Source organism: Triticum aestivum, chromosome 7D (genome assembly GCF_018294505.1).
Source record: "Triticum aestivum cultivar Chinese Spring chromosome 7D, IWGSC CS RefSeq v2.1, whole genome shotgun sequence".
In the NCBI taxonomy this organism is placed as follows: Eukaryota; Viridiplantae; Streptophyta; class Magnoliopsida; order Poales; family Poaceae; genus Triticum; species Triticum aestivum.
Genome location: NC_057814.1, coordinates 31,551,794 through 31,574,797, shown reverse-complemented (window position 1 = coordinate 31,574,797; position 23,004 = coordinate 31,551,794). Strand labels below are relative to the sequence as shown.

The 23,004-nt window shown below is 47.1% G+C and overlaps 1 protein-coding gene across 1 annotated transcript; it reads left to right on the top strand.

Annotated features, from left to right (window-relative positions):
* Positions 1-956: 956 nt before the first annotated feature.
* On the top strand, positions 957-1,693 carry LOC123169663 (dynein light chain LC6, flagellar outer arm-like). Its single transcript, XM_044587539.1, has 2 exons — positions 957-1,231; positions 1,322-1,693. The coding sequence occupies exons 1-2, from the start codon at positions 1,094-1,096 to the stop codon at positions 1,499-1,501; spliced, it is 318 nt and encodes a 105-aa protein (XP_044443474.1). The 5' UTR covers positions 957-1,093; the 3' UTR covers positions 1,502-1,693.
* Positions 1,694-23,004: the final 21,311 nt, after the last annotated feature.

The window sequence follows — 23,004 nt, the reverse complement described above, 5'->3', positions numbered from 1 at the left end:
ATCCGATGGTTGAAAGCTAAGTGGAAGAAGCTTAAAATGATCAGTCGCCTCTTAGATAAGCGGTCCTTGTTATATACTCCACATGGCATACTAATTACTAGTTTGCAGTGTCACCAAAAAGTACGAATACGCCTCCTATTCCAAATCCTAGTTGCCACCAAAGGTGTTCTCCACGCCGCCACCTCGGTCGCCTTCCCCTCCCTCGTCCGGTGGCCTCGGCGGCGACAAGAGGAGTGAGGACCTGTCTGTTTCATTTTTTTCCTTTTCTTAGAATTTGTTCCCGTGGCAGCATCAATGAGGTGGTGGCAACAATGTCGTGTTAGAATAAGGTCGCTCTGGCCTCTCCCTATCTCGACGACGTCCCATCCAGTGGCACCGAAGGGCATGTGGGAGTTTGTGTCTCTAGATATTTTGGCTTTCTTCGGATCTTGACAGTTGATGTGCCTATCGAGGAGAACAATTTGCTGGCTTTGGTTGATGCGACTTCGACATCTTCTTCCATGTTGTTCCCGGGCATGGTGATGGATTGATGCTTGAACAAATGTTTGTTCGGTGACTTCTAGATCTCGTTTCAAGCGTTGAGCAACTATTGTGGTCTTTAAAGCCGGGTACAATGAGGGCATTCGTATCTGTCCATTTCCTTTACTGTTGGTAAGGTGTAATTTTTAATCTCCGGCTGGTGACAATCAATGGCAAGAACAACATAAAATAGTATGATTTTCAATGTAGTTTTATGTTTTACTTGTCGTGATGTATCTGGTTGTCTCTTTATTGTACCGATCATTTTTCTTTTTCATTGGTTATTATGACGTCTCTTAAAAAAACAATCACAATTTTTTTCCACGACTTCCTCTGAAAAAAATTAGAAAGATAAGATTCCCTAAAAAGGAGGACCTTCCTGCAAACCCGGAGGTAAATGCAGAGCAACAGCCACCCACCTCCTCCTCACCGTCTTCCGTCCGTTCCCTGAGATTCCTTCCCCCCACTCGCTCACCGTCTCCCCCATTTCCTCCAAGAATCAAGGAAGCGGCCAACCACCACGAACCAGCACCGGGAGGGAGACCTGCCGCCGCCGGGAAGAGAAGAGAAGAGAATGCTGGAGGGCAAGGCGGTGGTGGAGGACACGGACATGCCGGCGCGGATGCAGGCGGCGGCGACGTCGGCCGCCTCCCGCGCGCTCGACCTCTTCGACGTCGACGACTGCCGCGCCATCGCCGGCCACATCAAGACGGTGCGTTCCCTCCCCGTTCCGCCGTCTCCCCCTCTCTCCGTTGATTGGTTCGTCGCCGTCGCTGAGGATCCATCGCTTCCGCGCGTGCAGGAGTTCGACCGGCGGTACGGCGTGGGGTGGCAGTGCGTGGTGGGCGCCAGCTTCGGGTGCTTCTTCACCCACTCCAGCGGCACCTTCATCTACTTCTCCCTCGAGCGCCTCACCTTCCTCCTCTTCAAGGCCGCCCCCGTCGCCTTCGCGACCTCCTGTGATTCGTCGGCGGTATCTTGATCTGCTCCTGTCCAACCAACCCTGCAGAGTCTCATTCGTTGGCGATGACGGATTGAGCGTCGAGAAGTGGAAGGGCAAGGCCTCGTTCAGAATCAGAATCAGAGTTCATACCTGTATGCTCTGCTGAACGCGAACCATCCAGATTTTGTACATAGACCATGCTCAGTAAATTGCAGGGTGTTGCCAATCTCCTTGATGTTATCTTTGTTCTAGATTCTGCCGATCTCAACTCGTGAAGATGCCACATTTCGTTCGTTTGATCCTAACATTCAGTTCAGTTTGTTCCGCCCGAAATTAGGGAATACAATATGTCTGTCCTCGATCGCGATTCAAATCAGCCAATGTGAATGTGGTTGCCTCTGTATTTTGTTTAATAATCAGTAGGTCCGTTGTGTCTGATAGATGTTCAAGTTGCCGTCGCATCCGACTTGATATGACCCACCGCTGATTCCCCACGTCTGCACGACTGCACCAGACGGTTCTGTGACCTCTAGTCCGACAACCGATTCACTGCCGGCAGGATTCATGGCTGGCAGGTGCCGCTGTTGAGCTGTCATGGAGGATGCATTTGGCCTCAGGTCACCCGAGCGGCAAAATTTCATGTTTTGACCGTTCTCGCGTACCAATTCAGGATCTGATCCCGGTTGGATTTTTTTTGGATTTGACTCTTTTTCTTACCGCCAGAGGTGCTGGCGGTAGGGTTAGACAGCCTCCCGCCAGGGAACCTGGCGGTAGGGTACTAATCCACGTCAGCATGTGGAGACGGTGACGGCCGACGTCCCCCTCCGTCGCGCCCTACCGCTAGGGTCCTTGGCGGTAGGCTGTCTAACCCTACCGCTAGCATCCCTGGCGGTAGGGTGCGAGCAGTTATTTCGCCCGAGACCCGTGCCCCTGCCCATTTCCCCACCCCTCCCCCTCCCCCGTCGGCAGTTTCATCTCCCCCTCGCCCCTCTCTCCCTCTCTCATCTCCTTCACTCTCCCCCTCCGACTTCACCGTTTCTTCATCGTTTTTGCGGATCGAGATGGCCCCGAAGAGAGAATCGTAAGCTCCTCCGATCCCTCCAAGTAGTTTTTGCAAACTTGCTTCCGATTCAACGTATTATTTGCTTGAAATCCCTCATATTTTTGAACTTAGATTAGAATTTTTTTTTCACCTAGGATTGTTTTAGCTTGATTGTAGTTCTAGTTCTTCGTTCTTAAGTAACTAGTGGTATTGAATATGAACTCTAATCAATAGTTCATATGTTAGTGTGAAGATGAACCCTAGTTCATAATTTTTTTGTTAAAAAAATTATTATGTAATGCATGTGGGAGGACTTGTTTTGTTTTATGATGCATGTTGATATGATGATATGAAGATGTTGTTTGGAGAAAATACATTCAAGATGAACTCTATTTCAAAAAAAATTTGTTAAAAAAATGATGATATGATGCATGTTGGAGGATTTTATTTTGATATGATGCATGTTGATATGATGTGATCCATCATGTGTAGTAGATGTTGTTGGAGGAATATGCTTAAGATGAACCCTAGTTCATGTAATCAAGAAATTTCATTTTTTGTTTATGTATGCTTATGCTTATGATGCTTTTGTTTATGAAAATTTATTAAGGCGGGCACCTCTTGCGGACAACATCGGCCCACGGTACTCCATGCTTGACTACGCATTCGACAAGGGTCATCGTGCCTGTTTCATAGAGAACGGGGTGGTAAGTGATGTTGGAAATATGCCCTAGAGGCAATAATAAAATGGTTATTATTATATTTCCTTGTTCATGATAATTGTCTATTGTTCATGCTATAATTGTGTTTTCCGGAAATCGTAATACATGTGTGAATACATAGACCACAACATGTCCCTAGTGAGCCTCTAGTTGACTAGCTCGTTGATCAATAGATGGTTATGGTTTCCTGACCATGGACATTGGATGTCATTGATAACGGGATCACATCATTAGGAGAATGATGTGATGGACAAGACCCAATCCTAAGCAGAGCACAAGATCGTGTAGTTCGTTTGCTAAGAGCTTTTCTAATGTCAAGTATCGTTTCCTTAGACCATGAGATTGTGCAACTCCCGGATACCGTAGGAATGCTTTGGGTGTACCAAACGTCACAACGTAACTGGGTGGCTATAAGGGTGCACTACAGGTATCTCCGAAAGTGTCTGTTGGGTTGGCACGAATCGAGACTGGGATTTGTCACTCCGTGTAAACGGAGAGGTATCTCTGGGCCCACTCGGTAGGACATCATCATAATGTGCACAATGTGACCAAGGAGTTGATCACGGGATGATGTGAGTTACGGAACGAGTAAAGAGACTTGCCGGTAATGAGATTGAACAAGGTATAGGGATACCGACGATCGAATCTCGGGCAAATAACATATCGATAGACAAAGGGAATTGCATACGGGATTGATTGAATCCCCGACATCGTGGTTCATCCGATGAGATCATCGTGGAACATGTGGGAGCCAACATGGGTATCCAGATCCCGCTGTTGGTTATTGGCCGGAGAACGTCTCGGTCATGTCTGCATGGTTCCCAAACCCGTAGGGTCTACACACTTAAGGTTCGATGACGCTAGGGTTATAGGGAATAGATATACGTGGTTACCGAATGTTGTTCGGAGTCCCGGATGAGATGCCGGACGTCACGAGTTCTGGAATGGTCCGGAGGTAAAGATTTATATGTGGGAAGTCCCGTTTTGGCCACCGGAAGTGTTTCGGGCGTCACCGGTAATGTACCGGGACCACCGGAGCGTTCCGGGGGTCCACCGGGAGGGGCCACCAACCCCGGAGGCCTGCGTGGGCCAAGTGTGGGAAGGGACCAGCCCCTAGGTGGGCTGGTGCGCCTCCCACAAGAGGCCCAAGGCGCAGGGAAAGGGGAAAGGGGGAAACCCTAGGCTCAGATGGGCCTAAGGCCCACCTAGGGTGCGCCCCCTCTCTCTCCCCCTCTGGCCGTCCCCTTAGATGCATCTAGGGCTGGCCGCCACCCCTAGGGGGGGGGGAACCCTAGATGGGGCGCAGCCCCTCCCCTTCCCCTATATATAGTGGGGTTTTTGGGGCTGCCAGAGACACAAGTCTCCCTCTCTCTTGGCGCAGCCCTACCCCTCTCCCTCCTCGTCTCTCGCAGTGCTTGGCGAAGCCCTGCTGGAGTGCCACGCTCCTCCATCACCACCATGCCGTTGTGCTGCTGCTGGACGGAGTCTTCCCCAACCTCTCCCTCTCTCCTTGCTGGATCAAGGCACGGGAGACGTCACCGGGCTGCATGTGTGTTGAACGCGGAGGCACCGTTGTTCGGTGCTTAGATCGGATTCGGCCGCGATCTGAATCGCTTCATGTACGACTCCACCAACCGCGTTCTTGCAACGCTTCCGCATCGCGATCTTCAAGGGTATGAAGATGCACTCCCCTCTCTCTCGTTGCTAGTTAATCCATAGATTGATCTTGGTGATGCGTAGAAAATTTTGAATTTCTGCTACGTTACCCAACAGTGGCATCATGAGGTAGGTCTATGCATAGATTCTATGCACGAGTAGAACACAAAGTAGTTGTGGGCGATGATTTGTTCAATTTGCTGACCGTTACTAGTCTTATTGATTCGGCGACATTGTGGGATGAAGCGGCCCGGACCGACCTTACACGTACACTTACGTGAGACAGGTTCCACCGACTGACATGCACTTGATGCATAAGGTGGCTAGCGGGTGTCTGTCTCTCCCACTTTAGTCGGATCGGATTCGATGAAGAGGGTCCTTATGAAGGGTAAATAGCAATTGGCATATCACCGTTGTGGCTTTTATGTAGGTAAGAAACGTTCTTAATTGAAACCCATAGCAGCCACATAAAACATGCAACAACAATTAGAGGACGTCTAACTTGTTTTTGCAGGGTATGCTATGTGATGTGATATGGCCAAAAGGATGTGATGAATTATATATATGTGATGTATGAGATTGATCGTGTTCTTGTAATAGGAATCACGACTTGCATGTCGATGAGTATGACAACCGGCAGGAGCCATAGGAGTTGTCTTAATTTATTGTATGACCTGCGTGTCAATGAAAACGCCATGTAATTACTTTACTTTATTGCTAACCGTTAGCCATAGTAGTAGAAGTAATAGTTGGCGAGACAACTTCATGAAGACACGATGATGGAGATCATGGTGTCATGCCGGTGACGAAGGTGATCATGCCGCGCCTCGGAGATGGAGATCAAAGGCGCAAGATGATATTGGCCATATCATGTCACTTTATGATTTGCATGTGATGTTTATCATGTTTACATCTTATTTGCTTAGAACGACGGTAGCATAAATAAGATGATCCCTCTCTAAAATTTCAAGAATGTGTTCCCCCTAACTGTGCACCGTTGCGAAGGTTCGTTGTTTCGAAGCACCACGTGATGATCGGGTGTGATAGATTCTAACATTCGCATACAACGGGTGTAAGCCAGATTTACACATGCGAAACACTTAGGTTGACTTGACGAGCCTAGCATGTACAGACATGGCATCGGAACACGGAAGACCGAAAGGTCGAACATGAGTCGTATAGCAGATACGATCAACATGGAGATGTTCACCGTTGATGACTAGTCCGTCTCACGTGATGATCGGACACGGCCTAGTTGACTCGGATCATGTATCACTTAGATGACTAGAGGGATGTCTATCTGAGTGGGAGTTCATTAAATAATTAGATGAACTTAATTATCATGAACATAGTCAAAAGGTCTTTGCAAATTATGTCGTAGCTTACGCTTTAGTTCTACTAAGATATGTTTCTAGAGAAAATTTAGTTGAAAGTTGATAGTAGCAATTATGCGGACTGGGTCCGTAAACTGAGGATTGTCCTCATTGCTGCACAGAAGGCTTATGTCCTTAATGCACCGCTTGGTGTGCTGAACCTCGAGCGTCGTTTGTGGATGTTGCGAACATCTGACATACACGTTTTGATGACTACGTGATAGTTCAGTGCGTAATGTTGAACGGTTTAGAATTGAGGCACCGAAGACATTTTGAAACGTCGCGGAACATATGAGATGTTCCAAGAGCTGAAATCGGGATTTTAGGCTCGTGCCCACGTCAAGAGGTATGAGACCTCTAACAAATTTCTTAAGCCTGCAAACTAAGGGAGAAAAGCTCAACCGTTGAGCATGTGCTCAGATTGTCTGAGTACTACAATCGCTTGAATCGAGTGGGAGTTAATCTTCCAGATGAGATAGTGATGGTTCTCCAAAGTCACTGCCACCAAGCTACTAGAGCTTCGTGATGAACTATAACAAATCAGGGATAGATATGATGATCCTTGAGCTATTCGCGATGTTTGACACCACGAAAGTAGAAATCAAGTAGGAGCATCAATTGTTGCTGGTTAGTAAAACCACTAGTTTCAAGAAGGGCAAGGGAAAGAAGGGATACTTCATGAAACGGCAAATCAGTTGCTGCTCTAGTGAAGAAACCCAAGGTTGAACCCAAACCCGAGACTAAGTGCTTCTGTAATGAGGGGAACGGTCACTGAAGCAGAACTACCCTAGATACTTGGTAGATGAGAAGGTAGGCAAGGTCGACAGAAGTATATTGGATATACATTATATTAATGTGTACTTTACTAGTACTCCTAGTAGCACCAGGGTATTACATACCGGTTCGGTTGCTAAGTGTTGGTAACTCGAAATAAAAAGCTACGGAATAAATGGAGACTAACTAAAGGTGAGATGACGATATGTGTTGGAAGTGTTTCCAAGGTTGATGTGATCAAGCATCGCATGCTCCCTCTACCATCGAGATTGGTGTTAAACCTAAATAATTGTTATTTGGTGTTTGCATTGAGCATAGACATGATTGGATTATGTTTATCGCAATACGGTTATTCATTTAAGGAGAATAATGGTTACTCTGTCTATTTGAATAATACCTTCAATGGTCTTGCACCTAAAATGAATGGTTTATTGAATCTCGATCGTAGTGATACACATGTTCATGCCAAAAGATATAAGATAGTAATGATAGTACCACATACTTGTGGCACTGCCACTTGAGTCATATTGGTATAAAACGCATGAAGAAGCTCCATGTTGATGGATCTTTGGACTCACTCGTTTTTGAAAAGATTGAGACATGCGAACCATGTCTATTGGTATATATGCATGAAGAAACTCCATACAGATGGATCGTTTGGACTCACTTGATTTTGAATCACTTGAGACATGCAAATCATACCACATGGGCAAGATGACTGAAATGCCTCGTTTTCAGTAAGATGGAACAAGAGAGCAACTTGTTGGAAGTAATACATTTGATGTGTGCAGTCCAATGAGTGCTGAGGCACGCTGTGGATATCGTTATGTTCTTACTTCACAGATGATTTGAGTAGATGCTGAGTATATTTACTTGATGAAACACAAGTCTGAATTATTGAAAGGTTCAAGTAATTTCAGAGTGAAGTTGAAGATCGTCGTGAGAAGAGGATAAAATGTCTGCGATATGATCATAGAGATGAATATCTGAGTTACGAGTTTGGCACACAATTAAGACATTGTGGAAATTGTTTCACAACTAATACCGCCTGGAACACCATAGTGTTGTACCGCCCGGATAATCAAGCTACAGTAATCCCATGCTAATGGTGCCACGTCACCACAGTTACTGTTGCTAATCTACCGTTAGGTCAAACCGTTTCAAAATTCAAATTCAAATTAATGTCGACAATAAAAGTTTTTCAAAATTTACAAAAAAAATGTTCGAGAGGTGCCATATTTTGCATAAGTAAATATGGTGTAATAAACACATTTTTATAAAATGCCTAGATAATTTAAAATGATTTAAAACAGAAAAGAAAATAAATAAATAATAATAAAAAAACAACAGAATAAAAGCCCCCCCCCACTGGGCCTTTTGGCCCAGCTGGCCATCCACGCGGACCCGAGCCGCCCGAATGGGCCGGCCCAGCCGGCCACTTCCCCCACTCCTCCTAACCCCCCACTCACCACCGACACCCCCACTCCCCTGAAAATATCCCCCTCTCTTCTCCCGATTGGATCGGGATCGATGAGGAGGCCGCCGCTCGCTACCTCGACACCGACGCCGCCCGACGCCGCCTCGCCCTCGCTGCTGCCTCCTCTCCGTCCCCGTCGTCCTCGTCCTTCTCCCCAAGTCGCTCCCCGCGCCCGACTGCCCCTGACCCTGCTCTCCCGCGGTGAGGCCTCGTCCCCCCCGTGCGCTCCCTTCCTTCCCCTCTATCGCCGGCGCCGTCCACCCCACTGGTCGCCCCGCCGTGCGTGCCCGTCGCCTTGCGCCACCCCTGCGCCTGCGCGAGCCCCGCCGCCCCGCCACAGTCGTCCGCGGCCACCTTCACCTGCGCTCGTCGACTCCTCGCACCGCCGCCCCGTTTCCATCCCGCGGTGGCCCCGCTACTGCTCGGCGCCGTCCGCGCTGACCGCGCCCGGCCCCGCCTGGGGCCACGCCTTCCTCCCCGCATGCTCTCTGTCGCCGTCGTTCGTCACCGTGAGCGCGCTCGCTGCCGCTGCCCCTGTCCGCCTCCCCCCGCTCGCCGCTGCTGCCCTTGCGGGCTCGGTCGCGCGCCCGCGCCGCGCCGCCTCTGCGCTCCCGGTGCGCCCCCCAGCGCCCCAGCACCCGCTCGCCCGTGCGCCCGTGCCGCTGTGGCCAGGGCCACTGACCACTGGGCCAGTGCCCCCTGGTCCTATGACATGTGGGGCCCCACCCCCCCGAACGTGTAAAAAAAGAATTAAAAAAATATAAATAAAACAAATAATAAAAATAAATTTACTTAATTAATTAACTAAAATTAATTAAGTTAATTAATTTTGTTTAAATTAATCTAATTAATTAATTTATTTAATTAAACAGTAATTAATTAGCTAAACCCTAATTAAACTAAGCAGTGTATGGCATGCGGGACCCACACGTAGTTGAGCCAGTCAACTGCACAGTTGACTGCTGACGTCAGCATGATGTCATGCTGACGTCATCTTTTACTGTTCTGGATAATGTTGAATTAAATTAATTAAATAAATTCTAAAAATGATTTAAAACTTTAAAAAATCATATAAAATAAACCGTAACTCAGATGAAAATACTTTCTACATGAAAGTTGCTCAGAACGACGAGACGAATCCGGATACGCACCCCGTTCGTCCGCCACACATCCCTAACGTATCGAACTCGCAACTTTCCCCTCCGTTTCATCTGTCCGAAAATGCGAAACTTCGGGAATACTTTCCCGGATGTTCCCCCCTTCGCCGGTACCACCTACTGCCGCGTTAGGACACACCTAGCACCGCTCATTGTCATGTCACGCATCGTCATGCTTATGTTTGCATTGTATTTACTGTTTCTTCCTCCTCTTCTCTCCGGTAGACTACGAGACCGACGCTGCTGCTGCCCAGTTCGACTACGGAGTTGACGACCCCTCCTACTTGCCAGAGCAACCAGGCAAGCCCCCCCTTGATCACCAGATATCGCCTATTCTTCTCTATACAGCTTGCATTAGAGTAGTGTAGCATGTTACTGCTTTCAGTTAATCCTATTCTGCTGCATAGCCTGTCATTGTTGCTACAGTTGTTACCCTTACCTGCTACCCTACTGCTTAGTATAGGATGCTAGTGTTCCATCAGTGGCCCTACACTCTTGTCCGTCTGCCATGCTATACTATCGGGCCGTGATCACTAGGGAGGTGATCACGGGTATAAACTTATATAATCTATACATGACACCTGTGGTGACTAAAGTCGGGTCGGCTCGTAGGAGTACCCGCAAGTGGATCTTGTGGCGGAGCGACAGGGCAGGTTGAGACCGCCTAGGTGAGAGGTGGGCCTGGCCCTGGACGGCGTCCGCGGTTACTTCAAAATAACACGTTTAACAAGTTCTTGGTATTTGATCTGAGTCTGGCCATTTGGTCTATACGCACTAACCAACTACGCGGGAACAGTTATGGGCACTCGACGTCGTGGTATCAGCCGAAGCCTTCGTGACGTCAGCGACTGAGTGGCGCGCGCCGGATTGGACTGGAACGCCACTAGGCTAGGTCTGCTTCCGGCCCCGTTCGCAACGTGCAGGTGTGCAATGCGCGATGGGCCCAGACCCCTGCGCCATAGGATTTAGACCGGCGTGCTGACCTCTCTGTTGTGCCTAGGTGGGGCTGCGACGTGTTGATCTTACGAGGCCGGGCATGACCCAGAAAAGTGTGTCCGGTCAAATGGGATCGAGCATGCTGGGTTATGTGGTGCACCCCTGCAGGGAAGTTTATCTATTCGAATAGCCGTGTCCCTCGGTAAAAGGACGACCCGGAGTTGTACCTTGACCTTATGACAGCTAGAACCGGATACTTAATAAAATACACCCTTCCAAGTGCCAGATACAACCCGGTGATCGCTCTCTAACAGGGCGACGAGGAGGGGATCGCCGGGTAGGATTATGCTATACGATGCTACTTGGAGGACTACAATCTACTCTCTTCCACATGCTGCAAGATGGAGGCTGCCAGAAGCGTAGTCTTTGACAGGATTAGCTATCCCCCTCTTATTCTGGCATTCTGCAGTTCAGTCCACTGATATGGCCCTTTACACATATACCCATGCATATGTAGTTGTAGCTCCTTGCTTGCGAGTACTTTGGATGAGTACTCACGGTTGCTTCTCTCCCTCTTTCCCCCCTTTCCTTTCTACCTAGTTGTCGCAACCAGATGCTGGAGTCCAGGAGCCAGACGCCACCGTCGACGATGACTCCTACGGCACTGGAGGAGCCTACTACTACGTGCAGCCCGCTGACGACGACCAGGAGTAGTTAGGAGGATCCCAGGCAGGAGGCTTGCGCCTCTTTCGATCTGTATCCCAGTTTGTGCTAGCCTTCTTAAGGCAAACTTGTTTAACTTATGTCTGTACTCAGATATTGTTGCTTCCGCTGACTCGTCTATGGTCGAGCAATTGTATTCGAGCCCTCGAGGCCCCTGGCTTGTATTATGATGCTTGTATGACTTATTTATGTTTTAGAGTTGTGTTGTGAAATCTTCCCGTGAGTCCCTGATCTTGATCGTACACATTTGCGTGCATGATTAGAGTACGGTCAAATTAGGGGCGTCACAAGTGTGATGGTGTGTCCGAACATCATAACTGCACCCTATTGGATATGGTGTATACCATAATGTGTCTTATCGAATTACCACTATCGTTTATGGGTTAGGCATTAGAGACAACCGCATTCACTTTAAATAGGGTACCACGCAATTCCGTTGAGACGACACCGTATGAACTATGGTTTAGAGAAACCTAAGCTGTCGTTTCTTAAAAGTTTGGGGCTGCGACGTTTATGTGAAAAAGTTTCAGGCTGATAAGCTCAAACCCAAAGCGGATAAATGCATCTTCATAGAATACCCAAAACAGTTGGGTATACCTCCTATTTCAGATCTGGAAGCAAAAGTGATTGTTTCTAGAAACGGGTCCTTTCTCGAGGAAAAGTTTCTCTCGAAAGAATTGAGTGGGAGGATGGTGGAGACTTGACGAGGTTATTGAACCGTCACTTCAACTAGTGTGTAGCAGGGCACAAGAAGTTGTTCCTGTGGCACCTACACCAATTGAAGTGGAAGCTTATGGTAGTGATCATCAAACTTCGGATCAAGTCACTACCAAACCTCGTAGGACGATAAGGATGCATGCTACTTCAGAGTGGTACGTAATCCTGTCTTGGAAGTCATGTTGCTAGACAACAATGAACCTACGAGCTATGGAGAAACGATGGTGGGCCTGGATTCCGACGAATGGCTCGAGGCCATAAAATCCGAGAGAGGATCCATGTATAAAAACAAACTGTAGACTTTGGAAGAACTACTTGATGGTCGTAAGGCTGTTGGGTGCAGATGGATTTTAAAAGGAAGACAGCCAATGATGGTAAGTGTCACCATTAAGAAAGCTCGACTTGTCGTTAAGATGTTTTCCGGCAAGTTCAAGGAGTTGACTGCGATGAGACTTTCTCACTAGTAGCGATGCTAAGAGTCTGTTGGAATTATATTAGTAGTTACTGCAGTATTTATGAAATCTTGCAGATAGGATGTCAAAACATTGTTTCCTCGACGATTTTCTTGAGGAAAGGTTGTATGTGATACAACCAGAAGGTTTTGTCAATCCTGAAAGATGCTAACAAGTATGCAAAGCTCCAGCAATCCTTCTAAGGATTGGAGTAAGCATCTCGGAGTTGGAATGTACGCTTTGATGAGATGATCAAAGATTTTGGGTTTATACAAAGTTTATGAGAAACTTGTATTTCCAAAGAAGTGAGTGGGAGCACTATAGCATCTCGATATGGCTGTCCACGATGCTGCTTATGCTGCTCTGACACGTCTTCGTGGAGAGTATCGGGAGTTGGACACCTCCCCTTTCAGGCACATTGCTATCGCATCTGATGTTGGTGCGGAGGGATACTATACTGCTGCCTACTCCACTGTCACCCGAGAGCCCTTCTACCATCAGAACCTGGTTCTGCATGCTGATGGGCTGGATCGAGCTAACCGAGCTCTTCGGCACGAGTTGTACACCACCCGTCGGCACCTTTACCGTGCTCTGACGCTGCTTCACCCCTTTGTCCGATCTAGGGAGCTGCCCCGTTCTGCGATCTACCCAGCCAGGACTGTGATGCCCCAGGGTGTCGGCTGGCCAGATGTGGGAGGCCGCTTTCCCGCACTTGGACCTCTTCTGCCACCTGAGCGTTAGGTTCTGCACCAGAGTATTCGCGGACCCCAGGTTGCTGACGTGGAGTTCCCGATGCGACACTACCAGCTTTCAGGCTACACCTACCTCCACAGTACCTCTTTGGACTGATGTAGGCTTGCTTGTTAAGTGTTAGATGCATTCGCCGTGAGCCTGTGTGCCGCCTATGTTGTTTTAGTCTATGTACTGAACTCTGTGTACTGAACTCTATGCATGGCCCCTTTTGTAAGTTATGCCGACTACTATGTAGTAGCTGTTGGAAATATGCCCTAGAGGCAATAATAAATTGGTTATTATTATATTTCCTTGTTCATGATAATCGTTTATTATCCATGCTAGAATTGTATTGATAGGAAACTTAGATACATGTGTGGATACATAGACAACACCATGTCCCTAGTAAGCCTCTAGTTGACTAGCTCGTTGATCAATAGATGGTTACGGTTTCCTAACCATGGACATTGGATGTCGTTGATAACGGGATCACATCATTAGGAGAATGATGTGATGGACAAGACCCAATCCTAAGCCTAGCACAAGATCGTGTAGTTCGTTTGCTCAGAGCTTTTCTAATGTCAAGTATCATTTCCTTAGACCATGAGATTGTGCAACTCCCGGATACCGTAGGAATGCTTTGGGTGTACCAAACGTCACAACGTAACTGGGTGGCTATAAAGGTGCACTACAGGTATCTCCAAAAGTGTCTGTTGGGTTGGCACGAATCGAGACTGGGATTTGTCACTCCGTGTAAACGGAGAGGTATCTCTGGGCCCACTCGGTAGGACATCATCATAATGTGCACAATGTGACCAAGGAGTTGATCACGGGATGATGTGAGTTACGGAACGAGTAAAGAGACTTGCCGGTAATGAGATTGAACAAGGTATAGGGATACCGACGATCGAATCTCGGGCAAATAACATATCGATAGACAAAGGGAATTGCATACGGGATTGATTGAATCCCCGACATCGTGGTTCATCCGATGAGATCATCGTGGAACATGTGGGAGCCAACATGGGTATCCAGATCCCGCTGTTGGTTATTGGCCGGAGAACGTCTCGGTCATGTCTGCATGGTTCCCAAACCCGTAGGGTCTACACACTTAAGGTTCGATGACGCTAGGGTTATAGGGAATAGATATACGTGGTTACCGAATGTTGTTCGGAGTCCCGGATGAGATGCCGGACGTCACGAGTTCTGGAATGGTCCGGAGGTAAAGATTTATATGTGGGAAGTCCCGTTTTGGCCTCCGGAAGTGTTTCGGGCGTCACCGGTAATGTACCGGGACCACCGGAGCGTTCCGGGGGTCCACCGGGAGGGGCCACCAACCCCGGAGGCCTGCGTGGGCCAAGTGTGGGAAGGGACCAGCCCCTAGGTGGGCTGGTGCGCCTCCCACAAGAGGCCCAAGGCGCAGGGAAAGGGGAAAGGGGGAAACCCTAGGCTCAGATGGGCCTAAGGCCCACCTAGGGTGCGCCCCCTCTCTCTCCCCCTCTGGCCGTCCCCTTAGATGCATCTAGGGCTGGCCGCCACCCCTAGGGGGGGGGGGAACCCTAGATGGGGCGCAGCCCCTCCCCTCCCCCTATATATAGTGGGGTTTTTGGGGCTGCCAGAGACACAAGTCTCCCTCTCTCTTGGCGCAGCCCTACCCCTCTCCCTCCTCGTCTCTCGCAGTGCTTGGCGAAGCCCTGCTGGAGTGCCACGCTCCTCCATCACCACCATGCCGTTGTGCTGCTGCTGGACGGAGTCTTCCCCAACCTCTCCCTCTCTCCTTGCTGGATCAAGGCACGGGAGACGTCACCGGGCTGCATGTGTGTTGAACGCGGAGGCACCGTTGTTCGGTGCTTAGATCGGATTCGGCCGCGATCTGAATCGCTTCATGTACGACTCCACCAACCGCGTTCTTGCAACGCTTCCGCATCGCGATCTTCAAGGGTATGAAGATGCACTCCCCTCTCTCTCGTTGCTAGTTAATCCATAGATTGATCTTGGTGATGCGTAGAAAATTTTGAATTTCTGCTACGTTACCCAACAGTGGCATCATGAGGTAGGTCTATGCGTAGATTCTATGCACGAGTAGAACACAAAGTAGTTGTGGGCGATGATTTGTTCAATTTGCTGACCGTTACTAGTCTTATTGATTCGGCGACATTGTGGGATGAAGCGGCCCGGACCGACCTTACACGTACACTTACGTGAGACAGGTTCCACCGACTGACATGCACTTGATGCATAAGGTGGCTAGCGGGTGTCTGTCTCTCCCACTTTAGTCGGATCGGATTCGATGAAGAGGGTCCTTATGAAGGGTAAATAGCAATTGGCATATCACCGTTGTGGCTTTTATGTAGGTAAGAAACGTTCTTAATTGAAACCCATAGCAGCCACATAAAACATGCAACAACAATTAGAGGACGTCTAACTTGTTTTTGCAGGGTATGCTATGTGATGTGATATGGCCAAAAGGATGTGATGAATTATATATATGTGATGTATGAGATTGATCGTGTTCTTGTAATAGGAATCACGACTTGCATGTCGATGAGTATGACAACCGGCAGGAGCCATAGGAGTTGTCTTAATTTATTGTATGACCTGCGTGTCAATGAAAACGCCATGTAATTACTTTACTTTATTGCTAACCGTTAGCCATAGTAGTAGAAGTAATAGTTGGCGAGACAACTTCATGAAGACACGATGATGGAGATCATGGTGTCATGCCGGTGACGAAGGTGATCATGCCGCGCCTCGGAGATGGAGATCAAAGGCGCAAGATGATATTGGCCATATCATGTCACTTTATGATTTGCATGTGATGTTTATCATGTTTACATCTTATTTGCTTAGAACGACGGTAGCATAAATAAGATGATCCCTCTCTAAAATTTCAAGAATGTGTTCCCCCTAACTGTGCACCGTTGCGAAGGTTCGTTGTTTCGAAGCACCACGTGATGATCGGGTGTGATAGATTCTAACATTCGCATACAACGGGTGTAAGCCAGATTTACACATGCGAAACACTTAGGTTGACTTGACGAGCCTAGCATGTACAGACATGGCATCGGAACACGGAAGACCGAAAGGTCGAACATGAGTCGTATAGCAGATACGATCAACATGGAGATGTTCACCGTTGATGACTAGTCCGTCTCACGTGATGATCGGACACGGCCTAGTTGACTCGGATCATGTATCACTTAGATGACTAGAGGGATGTCTATCTGAGTGGGAGTTCATTAAATAATTAGATGAACTTAATTATCATGAACATAGTCAAAAGGTCTTTGCAAATTATGTCGTAGCTTACGCTTTAGTTCTACTAAGATATGTTTCTAGAGAAAATTTAGTTGAAAGTTGATAGTAGCAATTATGCGGACTGGGTCCGTAAACTGAGGATTGTCCAGTGGTTCATCCAATGAGATCATCGTGGAACATGTGGGAGCCAACATGGGTATCCAGATCCCTGTTGGTTATTGACCGGAGAACGTCTCGGTCATGTCTGCATGGTTCCCGAACCCGTAGGGTCTACACACTTAAGGTTCGATGACGCTAGGGTTATAGGGAATAGATATACATGGTTACCTAATGTTGTTCGGAGTCCCGAATGAGATCCCGGACGTCACGAGGAGTTCCGGAATGGTCCGGAGGTAAAGATTTATATATGGGAAGTCCTGTTTTGGTCACCGGAAAAGTTTCGGGTGATATCGGTAATGTACCGGGACCACCGGGAGGGTCCCGGGGGTCCACCGGGTGGGGGCACGGGCCCCAGAGGGCTGCGTGGTCCAAGTGTGGGAGGGGACCAGCCCCAGGTGGGCTAGTGCGCCCCCCCACAAGAGGCCCAGGGCGCAGGAAAGGGGGGAAGGGGGAAACCCTAGGCACAGATGGGCCTAAGGCCCATCTAGTGGGGCGCCCCCTTCTCTCCCCCCCTTGCCTGCCCCCAAGCCCCATCTAGGGCTGGCCGCACCCCTTGGGGGGGGGGGGGAACCCTAGATGGGGGCGCAGCCCTCCCCCTCCCCTATATATATTGGGGTTTTGGGGCTGCAATATGGCAATAGAACGTCTCTGTTTCGGCGCAGCCCTACCCCTCTCCCTCCTCCTCCTCTCCCGCGGTGCTTGGCGAAGCCCTGCGGGATTGCCACGCTCCTCCATCACCACCACGCCGTCGTGCTTCTGCTGGATGGAGTCTTCCCCAACCTCTCCCTCTCACCTTGCTGGGTCAAGGCGTGGGAGACGTCACCGGGCTGCACGTGTGTTGAACGCGGAGGCGCCGTGGTTCGGCGCTTAGATCGGAATCAACCGCGATCTGAATCGCTACGAGTACGACTCCCTCATCCGCGTTCTTGCAACGCTTCCGCATCGCGATCTACAAGGGTATGTAGATGCACTCCCCTTCCCCTCGTTGCTAGAGTACTCCATAGATTGATATTGGTGATGCGCAGAAAATTTTGAATTTCTGCTACGTTCCCCTACAGTGGCATCATGAGCTAGGTCTATGCGTAGTTTCTATGCACGAGTAGAACACAAAGCAGTTGTGGGCGTAGATGTTGCCAATTCTTCTTGCCGCTACTAGTCTTATCTTGTTTCGGCGGCATTGTGGGATGAAGCGGCCCGGACCGACCTTACACGTACGCTTACGTGAGACAGGTTCCACCGACTGACATGCACTAGTTGCATAAGGTGGCTAGCGGGTGTCTGTCTCTCCCACTTTAGTCGGAACGGATTCGATGAAAAGGGTCCTTATGAAGGGTAAATAGAAATTGGCATATCACGTTGTGGTTTTACGTAGGTAAGAAACTTTCTTGCTAGAAACCTATACAAGCCACGTAAAAAAACTTGCAACAACAATTAGAGGACGTCTAACTTGTTTTTGCAGCATGTGCTATGTGATGTGATATGGCCAGAAGATGTGATGAATGATATATGTGATGTATGAGATTGATCATATTCTTGTAATAGGAATCACGACTTGCATGTCGATGAGTATGACAACCGGCAGGAGCCATAGGAGTTGTCTTTATTTTTTGTATGACCTGCGTGTCATTGAATAACGCCATGTAAATTACTTTACTTTATTGCTAAGCGCGTTAGCCATAGAAGTAGAAGTAATCGTTGGCGTGACAACTTCATGAAGACACAATGATGGAGATCATGGTGTCATGCCGGTGACAAAGATGATCATGGTGCCCCGAAGATGGAGATCAAAGGAGCAAGATGATATTGGCCATATCATGTCACTATTTGATTGCATGTGATGTTTATCATGTTTTGCATCTTATTTGCTTAGAACGACGGTAGCATAAATAAGATGATCCCTCACTAAAGTTTGAAGAGACGTGTTCCCCCTAACTGTGCACCGTTGCGAAGGTTCGTTGTTTCGAAGCACCACGTGATGATCGGGTGTGATAGATTCTAACGTTCGAATACAACGGGTGTTGACGAGCCTAGCATGTACAGACATGGCCTCGGAACACATGCGAAACACTTAGGTTGACTTGACGAGCCTAGCATGTACAGACATGGCCTCGAAACACAAGAGACCGAAAGGTCGAACATGAGTCGTATAGTAGATACGATCAACATGGAGATGTTCACCGATGATGACTAGTCCGTCTCACGTGATAATCGGACACGGCGTAGTTTGACTCGGATCATGTATCACTTAGATGACTAGAGGGATGTCTATCTGAGTGGGAGTTCATTCAATAATCAGATGAACTTCATTATCATGAACATAGTCAAAAGGTCTTTGCAAATTATGTCATACGCTTTAGTTCTACTGTTTAACATATGTTCCTAGAGAAAATTTAGTTGAAAGTTGGTAGTAGCAATTATGCGGACTGGGTCCGTAAACTGAGGATTGTCCTCATTGCTGCACAGAAGGTTTATGTCCTTAATGCACCGCTCGGTGTGCTGAACCTCAACGTCGTCTGTAGATGTTACGAAACATCTGACATACACGTTTTGATGACTACGTGATAGTTCAGTGCGTAATGCTAAAGGTTTAGAATTGTGGCACCAGAGACGTTTTTGAAACGTCGCAGAACATGTGAGATGTTCCGAAGACTGAAATTGGGATTTCAGACTAGTGCCCACGTCAAGAGGTATGAGACCTCTGACAAGTTTCTTAAGCCTGCAAACTAAGGGAGAAAGGCTCAATCGTTGAGCATGTGCTCAGATTGTCTGAGTACTACAATCGCTTGAATCGAGTGGGAGTTAATCTTCCAGATGAGATAGTGATGGTTCTCCATAATCACTGCCACCAAGCTATTAGAGCTTCGTGATGAACTATAAATATCAAGGATAGATGATAATCCTTGAGCAACTCGCGATGTTTGACACCGCGAAAGTAGAAATCAAGAAGGAGCATCAATTGTTGATGGTTAGTAAAACCACTAGTTTCTAGAAGGGCAAGGGCAAAAGGGATACTTCATGAAACAACAAATCGTTTGCTGCTCTAGTGATGAATCCCAAGGTTGAACCCAAACCCGAGACTAAGTGCTTCTGTAATGAGGGGAACGGTCACTGAAGCAGTACTACCCTAGATACTTGGTAGATGAGAAGGCAGGCAAGGTCGACAAAAGTATATTGGATATACGTTATATGAATGTGTACTTTACTAGTACTCCTAGCAGCACCAGGGTATTAGATACCGGTTCGGTTGCTAAGTGTTAGTAACTCGAAATAAAAGCTGCGGAATAAACGGAGACTGGCTAAAGGTGAGATGACGATGTGCGTTGGAAGTGTTTCCAAGGTTGATGTGATCAAGCATCGCATGCTCCTTCTACTATCGAGATTTGGTATTTGCGTTGAACATGATTGGATTATGTTTATCGCAATACGGTTATTCATTTAAGGAGAATAATGGTTACTCTGTTTATTTGAATAATACCTTCAATGGTCTTGCACCTAAAATGAATCTCGATCGCAGTGATACACATGTTCGTGCCAAAAGATATGAAATAGAAATGATAGTACCACATACTTGTGGCACAGCAATTAGAGTCATATTGGTATAGAACGCATGAAGAAGGTCCATGTAGATGGATCTTTGGACTCAGTCGTTTTGAAAAGATTGAGACATGCGAACCATGTCTATTGGTATATATGCATGAAGAAACTCCATGCAGATGGATCGTTTGGACTCACTTGATTTTGAATCACTTGAGACATGCAAATCATACCACATGGGCAAGATGACTGAAAGGCCTCGTTTTCAGTAAGATGGAACAAGAGAGCAACTTATTGGAAGTAATACATTTTGATGTATGCAGTCCAATGAGTGCTGAGGCATGCAGTAGATATCGTTATGTTCTTACTTCACAGATGATTTGAGTAGATGTTGAGTGTATTTACTTGATGAAACACAAGTCTGAATTATTGAAAGGTTCAAGTAATTTCAGAGTGAAGTTGAAGATCGTCGTGACAAGAGGATAAAATGTCCGTGATATGATCATAGAGATGAGTATCTGAGTTACGAGTTTGGCACACAATTAAGACATTGTGGAAAGTGTTTCACAATTAATACCGCTTGGAACACCATCGTGTGATGGTGTGTCCGAACATCATAACTGCACCCTATTGGATATGGTGCATACCATGATGTCTCTTATCGAATTACCACTATCGTTTATGGGTTAGGCATTAGAGATAACCGCATTCACTTTAAAAGGGGCACCACGCAATTCCGTTGAGACGACACCGTTTAGAGAAACCTAAGTTGTCGTTTCTTAAAAGTTTGGGGCTGCGACACTTATGTGAAAAAGTTTCAGGCTGATAAGCTCGAACCCAAAGGGGATAAATGCATCTTCATAGAATACCCAAAACAGTTGGGTGTACCTCCTATTTCAGATCTGGAAGCAAAAGTAATTGCTTCTAGAAACGAGTCCTTTCTCGAGGAAAAGTTTCTCTCGAATGAATTGAGTGGGAGGATGGTGGAGACTTGATAAGGTTATTGAACCGTCACTTCAACTAGTGTGTAGCAGGGCACAGGAAGTTGTTCCTGTGGCACCTACACCAATTGAAGTGGAAGCTTATGATAGTGATCATGAACCTTCGGATCAAGTCACTACCAAACCTCGTAGGACGACGAGGATGCGTGCTACTTCAGAGTGGTACGTGATCCTATCTGAGATATCATGTTGTTGGACAATACTGAACCTACGAGCTATGGAGAAGCGATCGTGGGCCCATATTCCGACAAATGGTTAGAAACCATGAAATCCGAGATAAATGGATCTTTGAGAAGAAGACGGACGTGGACGGTAATGTTACCGTCTATGAAGCTCGACTTGTGGCAAAGAGTATTTCCACAAGTTCAAGGAGTTGACTACGATGAGATTTTCTCATCCGTAGCGATGCTTAAGTCTGTCGGAATCATGTTATCATTAGCTGCATTTATGAAATCTAGCAGATGGATGTCAAAACAAGTTTCCTTACCAGTTTTCGTAAGAAAAGGTTGTATGTGATACAATCAGAAAGGTTTTGTCGATCCTAAGGATGCTAAAAGGTATGCTAGCTCCAGCGATCCTTCCATGGACTAGAGCAAGCATCTCGGAGTCAGAATATAAGCTTTGATGGAGCGATCAAAGTTTTTGGGTTTATACAAAGTTTGTTAGAAACTTGTATTTACAATGAAGTGAGTGGGAGCGCTACAACATTTCTGATAAGTATATGTGAATGACATATTGTTGATCCGAAATGATGTAAAATTTCTGGAAAGCATAAAGGGTTGTTTGAAAGGAGTTTTTCAAAGGAAGACCTGGATAAAGCTGCTTACATATTGGGCATCAATATCTATAGAGATAGATCAAGATGCGTGATGATACTTTCAAAGAACACACACCTTGACATGATTTTGAAAGAGTTCAAAATAGATCAGCAAAGAAGGAGTTCTTGGCTGTGTTACAAGGTGTGAGTATTGAGTAAGATTCAAGACCTGACCACAGCAGAAGAGAGAGAAAGGACGAAGGTCGTCCCCTATGCTTCAGACGTAGGCTCTACAGTATGCTATGCTATGTACCGCACATGAAGTGTGCCTTGCCATGAGTTGGTCAAGGGGTACAATAGCGATCCGGGAAAGGATCACATGACAGCGGTCGAACTTATCCTTAGTATCTAGTGGACTAAGGAATTTTCTCGATTATGGAGGTGAAAAGGAGTTCGTCGTAAAAGGGTTACGTCGATGCGAACTTTGACACTAATCCGGATGACTCTGAGTAGTAAACCAGATTCGTATAGTAGAGCAGATACTTGAAATGGCTCCAAGTAGCGTGTGGTAGCATCCACAAGATGACATAGATATTCGTAAAGCACACACGGATCTGAAAGGTTCAGACCCGTTGACTAATAACCTCTCTCACAAGGATAACATGATCAAACCAGAACTCATTGAGTGTTAATCACATGGTGATGTGAACTAGATTGTTGACTCTAGTAAACTCTTGGGTGTTGATCACATGGTGATGTGACCTATGAGTGTTAATCACATGGTGATGTGGACTAGATTATTGACTCTAGTGCAAGTGGGAGACTGTTGGAAATATGCCCTAGAGGCAATAATAAATTGGTTATTATTATATTTCCTTGTTCATGATAATCGTTTATTATCCATGCTAGAATTGTATTGATAGGAAACTCAGATACATGTGTGGATACATAGACAACACCATGTCCCTAGTAAGCCTCTAGTTGACTAGCTCGTTGATCAATAGATGGTTACGGTTTCCTAACCATGGACATTGGATGTCATTGATAACGGGATCACATCATTAGGAGAATG